Raw genomic sequence first — 6,852 nt, forward strand, 5'->3', positions numbered from 1 at the left:
TCCCGTGCGCATGATTGCCGCTGGATCTCTCGGGATCGGCGTCCATAGGTGGATCTTCCTCGTGTCTTGCGCCAGACTCCCTTGGCGTTATGTGTTGCTTCAAATCTCGTTGCACAGTTTTTTTGCTGCATTTTTGTTAGCCTTTTTCTTTTCTGCATCATGAAGATCAGGATCAGTAGCACCATCAATCACATGATCAACTACTATTTCGCCCCCTTGATCAGTACGATTTAGAGCTTCGGTGGAAGCAAAATAATTTCAGTGCTTAGCCAAGAACCAGCATTAGGATGCAGGTCAAACAAGGGCAAACTATTTCGAAAGTGATATAATTTATTGGTTAATATAATATACTTAGACCTTACACAAATGAACTGGCCACAATGCAGATAGGACTTGATCATTCTGTTCAACAATAAACCACAAAACATACTTAAAATTCATCACAAATCTCCTTCAGCTTCTTGATCTTATCAACGTACCCATGTTTCTGTTTGAGAAAATCTGCAATAATATACTCAAGTTTTTTCTTCTCTTGCTTCAGCTGGTCCCTCTCTCTCATCACTTGGTCTCTCTCTAGCACCACCCGGTCCCGGTCTTTCTCAGCCTTTACCCTCAGGACCTGATGTAGATTGGCACAACCATGATCTGCCATCTTATTCTTCTCCAGCTCCTCTTTGAGATCGCTAAGTGACAATCTTGCATTGCCCAACTGCGTGAGAGCATCCTCCTTATCAGCCACCAGTTTAGCAAAGTCCATTTTCAAAAATCTCAGCTCTTCCTCCGTCCTCCTCTTTTCTCCAATTAACATGCATTTTTCTTCAGCATTCTTAATATTCTGTCTCAGCTTCTCGTCATACATGCTCCACAGTTCTCTCAGGCAGAACTTCGTAGCAACTGACCACTCCGGGTCTACCCATTCCACATAGTTACATTTCACTTCTTCCTACAGTATGAAAAAATATGGTCTCAATCATATATGCACAAATGCAATACAATTACATGCAATGCACTAAAAATATGGTCTCAATCATATAAACACAAAATGTAGCATGCAATGATATACATATATATATATATATGGATCAATTAACTACAAGTATATGCTATTATGTGCTAAAACAAATATTAGACCGTAAAAAACAACATAAATACGGACTTTGTAAATGCACAAATTAATTGAAATGTATGCAATTTTGGGCAGAACAATGGATTACCGCGAAGTAAATCGAGCACGAGGTAATTTAAACATATATTTACAGTACGGAACAACATACCTTCTGACCACAGGCAAGAAAACGTCTGCCAGTGTCCAAGGAATCAAAAGCAACTAGCCTGACGCAAGGTTCTCGATGCAGACAACGAGAAGACAGATCGTGAGCAATGCCACTCCATTCATAGCAAGGGATAGTCGTAGGAAGCTAAACGAAACAACAGAGATAATGCACAAATCAACGCCCTGCGTTAAATACCGGAAATGAAGAACTCTAACCCTAAGCCTAGCACTATTTGGAGATTATATAGTAGGAGCGTACCTGCAGGCTAGTCACGGATTCGCCATCCGAAGAAGAGCTCGACTCGTCGCTCCACGAAACCATGGCGTAGCGTGACCGACGGCAAGACGTGGATCGGTGGCGGCAGCGGCGGCGGCGGTTGCAGTGGATAGATAGAACGCGCGTGGATATCGCGAGGGAAGAACCGCCCCGACCAGGTGCCAGCGCGGCCCATTTAAACGGGCTGTAATCAAAATAAAAATTGTTAAATGGGCTCGGCAATGGGAGCGGCCGCGTGTCGCGCCGTCTTACGGCATCCGTCACCCCCCTCCACGTCATCGCGACAAGCGGCCCGAGTTACACTACAAGCCATAAAATGGTGGGTTTTTCTTTTCTTTATAAGGGGAAAATGGTGGGTTTTTGGTACGAAGTCTATACTATAGACCAAAGTGAGCTGGTATCTTCTATATCTAAATGGTGGTGAACCAAAGGAGTGAAATTTTTTAATTATTACCACACATAATTACATCTTCTATATCTAAACAACTAGCCACCACTAACCTATTTCTCTTAACATGCAAGTTTGCCACCTCGTCATTCAACATGTATGGAGAAAGGTCCACCACAACATGCAAACAAAATATTCCCGCAACAACATATACATGTTACACGTAACCATTTCTCTATGAATATATTGCAAAACATTCCCGCAACAACATGCCAGATATTGTCTAGTTTTCTAATATAATATAACTACAGTGGACAACACAAAAGATGCCATCATTACAACGGCTAAAATGCTATCCATTTTCCATGATTAAAGTCCCTAGTGACCGCCTCCTATTTAGTCCATATATGCTACAAGCACTATCTCAAGGTACTGGCCTCTTGCAATAGTATATATCATGTATCATGTATGCAGTAACACATTGTAAACACCTCACTATTAGATCACTGGATTCATCCTAACATAACTTTAGCAACTGTTCTACTCTTCTTCGCCCACCACGCTTCTGCACACGATAACAGGAAAAGTTAATGAATGACAAGTTAAAAACAATTATAACCTACAATGCATACAAAAACTTACTTCCTATTTAGTTTGCATTTCTTGCTGCATTTAGTGTGCCCTAGCAATTTGCATGCGCCGCACGTGATTCTGATCTCGTCGTACGAAAGTGGCCTACCATTTTTCGACATAGGGCGGTTCTCATCTACCTTAGTTGCACCTTTCGTTGATACTTTAATAGGATCATGAACTTCAACTATGTTGCCTTCACCATCATCTACATATTCAATTGCACAAGTACTAAGATCAGCCGTTTTCTTACTCAAATTTTCCTTTAGCTGATCATACTCATGGCTCTTAGCTATCACGGCCTTCAAACTCTCCTGTAACTGATCCCACAAAGTTGGGTGTTTGCATGCTGCATGCATAGCTTCTGAAGCCAACACACTGACCTGGCTATATTTCATTCTTTCAGCCGCTCCAGTCCATCCAAATCCCAACAGATCGCTTGTGCGCCTGGCGGGTAGTCCCAACCTTGCGTCTTTCGTGAACCGCACAAGAACTAAACACTTTGGTATTTCAGATATATTCAAGTACTTCAGTACATGGAATATGTGCTTGCAAGGTAGACCCTTTCGAATCATTCTTCTGCAGCTGCACCTTATAGTTTCTGCGGAATTTACTGGAGTGTACTCCACCCAAAAACGGCTCTTCCGGTTATTCTTCCAGGCCACGATGTACTGCTGTGATCCGTCTCCGAGCTTTATTTCTACAATCTCCATGCCACCAATTTTCCTAAGATCAGCTTGCAACATATAGAAGTTTGCTGGAGTGAAGACGTGAGAAGCAGCTATCTCAAGTTCCCTCGAGCTAGTAACTGGCACCGGTAAACTCTGTGAGGCCGTGCAATCATCTCGTGCCTCATTCTCACGGATACGTACAACGGCGTTCTCATAGTGCAAAATCATATCCACCAGGGTCATTTCACCGTCTAGGTGGAGGTGAAGACATGAGTTTAGACTTTCACTCCTCTGGTTGCTTTTCATGCCAAGCCAAAAACCCTCTGTCAGATAAGCCGCGACCCATAGTCTCCTCTTCTTATACATCCGTCTCAACCATGTTACTGTTTTTTCCGACTGCCATCTTTTGGAAAACGCGTGCCATCTCTCCTCAAATGTGGCCGTGGACGTGCTGTAGTACAGAAGAGTTCGGAACTCCTTCAAGGACTTGTGACTGAGGTGAATCTTCATATTTTTTTCTATATGCCACGTACATATACGGTGCCACACGTCTGGCAAGACTTGGCGAATTGCCTTGATCATCGCAGCGTCGGCATCCGTGATAACACTCATAGGCATCTTTTGACACATGGATCTCAAAAAAGTCTCCAGCAGCCACACATATGTCTCTTGGGTCTCGTCCGAAACTATGGCACAAGCAAAAACAGTGGTCTTCCGGTGATTGTTAAGACCAACAAAGGGTATGAATAGCATACCATACCGGTTCATCTTGTACGTGTTGTCAAATACAAGCACGTCGTCGAAGTCCTCATAGTCATGACGAGACTGGGAGTCACACCAGAACATCCTATTCATATGTCCTTCCTTGTCTAGCTTGTACTCGAAAAAGAAGCTAGGATCCCTCTGTTTCCTACTGACCATGATGCCTATGACTGTGGCAGCATCACCTTTTGAAAGCAGCTTCCTCTTCTCCCTGGCGCAAAGGTTGTATATTTCACGCCTGGTAAAACCAACACCGCCATACCATACATGTTTGCTGATGAAGGTATCCATCATGTCGTGAATTCTAATCCCTGCAGCTCCCATGGACAGTATCTCAGCTCTCTGGTACTCTTTGATTTTTCTGTGGGACCAAAGAAAAGGTACCTCGTCCGGTCCTGCCAAGATATGGCTATGCTTGTCCTCAAAACTATCAACATACCAAACCCCACGCTTTTGGTCAAGCTTCACGGTCAGGTGCGCTTCGCAGTGGCAGCGTGTCTCGGGTCTGAGCCTACGGCTGTGTCCTTCCTCGGTTAGCAACCTGCTGTCACGTTTTCCTTGTCTGGAACAAACAAACCGCCTATAACGCATATGACGTGACTCGGTTTTGCTATACCTGACCCTATTCTTTCTAATGCTGAAACCATTACCTCTAGCATAGCTGTTGTAGAAATCATACGCAGCCTCGTGAGACGTAGAAGTCATTTGTATTATCTCCATGAACATATCCCTCTTATCATCTGCACTAGCAGTATCTTGGACATTCTTTTTCCCCTCAACTTCTGTCACCCACACAATCATAACATAGCCATGAAAACAGTTTTCTATGGTATAACATTACTTCCATACAACATTGATTACATACATACCTCACTCATGATGACCGACGATTGCGACTCCCCAGAATCAGATGCAGCTAATGATTCGACATCAAGGCCTGTCTCCGCGTCGGATTCACCGTAATAGTCGTACGCATTATGACATTCGGAAATGAGCTGAAAAATATAACACAAATACATAAGTACTTATCATATAATATTCCAGGATTAATTCAATTTGCATGCATGCCAACAAAAAATTCCACTTCCATACCTGACTAATGTAATCTTCATTCGAGATCTCCGAGTTGTTTTCCTCACCATCATCATGCTCATTGTTTTCCTGACCATCATCATGTTCATCCATCTATAAATTTTCAAAATATAATATTGTCGGATGCCACCAAAAAATTACAACATGATAATGCCACTCACATTAAGATCTTCCAATACGTTCCCATTCTCTGACCTATCTCCACGATCTGAATTTTCATCATCTGACCAATCTTCTATCCAGTCTTTCATCAGTTCTCCAAACTCCATGTCATACATCATATCAGTTAACTCATCGTCCGCCATTTCCTACAACAATTAATATGTATCATCACATGTGCAAACATTATCAATGCTGACATATACAACACGTAGCGCACGATCACGGATGTTAAATAAACTACACCAACCGGAGAGCGCCCCAACCGAGGGCGTTCAGATCGTGCACACAACCGACGCCAAAGACCTCTGATCGGCCATGGATCCTCCCCCCTCTCCACACCAAGTGGTGTTAAGGTACGTCCCACGAATCCAGTACGTGATCACTTTGGATCACGAGAAGCAGCGCTACCCGTGATAACATGCACCGCTGGATTCCTAGCCCACGGCACCAGTCGTGATTATTTTGGATCGCCGGATACCTAGGTAAGCCGCCGCATCAAATAACGGAGCCGTCGTGCACACAACCGACGGCAACCGACGCTAGGTTAACCCTAGAAAGAAGAAACTCACTTTAGCCCGCGTGATCACTGTGTATATCACGACGAGCAGCACTACCAGAACAAGATCTGCGATGGCCTGGACCGCCAGAAAGCTAGGTTGCCCGCCCCGCTAGGTTAACCACTACGACAAAAATAGCGGCAGTTCATTTGATGCTGCCGCGAGCGAGACAAACGTGGGGAAACGGGATGCGGTACCTGCGAGCGCTGGAGGTTGACGACGGTGCCGCGCATGCTCTCGGACGAGATCGCCGGCGATAAGATCGCTGCCGCCGATATTCCTACAGAAACTCACCAGAATGATGGAGGAGCTGCGTGATTGATTGAGCTGCGTGATTGATGGATCGGCCGTCGTGGGGTCGTGTCATCCTTTTTTTCGGGATCTCACCGTATACATACGTATGGGTCATACGGGTTATACGGGGCTTGGATATGGGCTACGGGGCTTGGATATGGGCAGCGGCGGGCCGGAGAAAAAATAGATGGCAGGGGTCAAGAATACCCCTAGGAAATTGAGTTAGGGGGGTGCACCGGAGCAAGCCTCCCCAACTAGATCTACTAGTGTTCCTGAACTGTTTTTGGTCAAACTTTGCTATGTGTAATATTTGTTATTATATCTCGAATAGTATGGTTTTATATCTGTAAGTTTTGTTACCGACTGTACCTCCAAACCGGTGAGTGACCCCGATGATGACAAATTGTAAGAGCATATATAGCCGGTCGCCCTAAACCCGCCTCAAACGACCGCACGGGCTGACCGGTCACTGACCTGTCACAAAAAATTGACCCACGCAGACCCCTCAAACCGTTCTCAAACGCCCGGGCTGTCCGGCGCCCATCATATCCAGCCAAATGTAGGGCTTATATAGGGCGCGTCCGCCACATTGGAGCTGACATGCCCGGTCCACCATCGACCCCACTGCTGTTCCACAAAAAAACCCATCCGGCTCCTCACTCGGAACCCTAGCTTCAGTCACTCACCTCTCTCGCTCCGTCCTCTCCTCTCCCCTCTCCGATTTCGATCCACTCCGGCCTAATATC

The 6,852-nt window shown here is 45.0% G+C and overlaps 1 protein-coding gene across 2 annotated transcripts; it reads right to left on the reverse strand.

The window, feature by feature from the left end:
• Positions 1-4,810: 4,810 nt before the first annotated feature.
• On the reverse strand, positions 4,811-5,447 carry LOC123495115 (uncharacterized). 2 transcript variants are annotated; one of them, XM_045231887.2, is made up of 3 exons: positions 5,255-5,447; positions 5,094-5,186; positions 4,811-4,996 (listed from the first exon to the last, which is right to left on the reverse strand). In XM_045231887.2, exons 1-3 carry the CDS (start codon positions 5,396-5,398, stop codon positions 4,859-4,861), a joined length of 375 nt encoding a protein of 124 aa, XP_045087822.1. In that variant the 5' UTR covers positions 5,399-5,447; the 3' UTR covers positions 4,811-4,858. The 2 variants fall into 2 exon arrangements, with proteins under 2 accessions (XP_045087822.1, XP_045087823.1); XM_045231888.2 differs by having other exon boundaries at positions 4,813-4,996; positions 5,094-5,162.
• Positions 5,448-6,852: the final 1,405 nt, after the last annotated feature.

Source organism: Aegilops tauschii, chromosome 7 (genome assembly GCF_002575655.3).
Source record: "Aegilops tauschii subsp. strangulata cultivar AL8/78 chromosome 7, Aet v6.0, whole genome shotgun sequence".
In the NCBI taxonomy this organism is placed as follows: Eukaryota; Viridiplantae; Streptophyta; class Magnoliopsida; order Poales; family Poaceae; genus Aegilops; species Aegilops tauschii.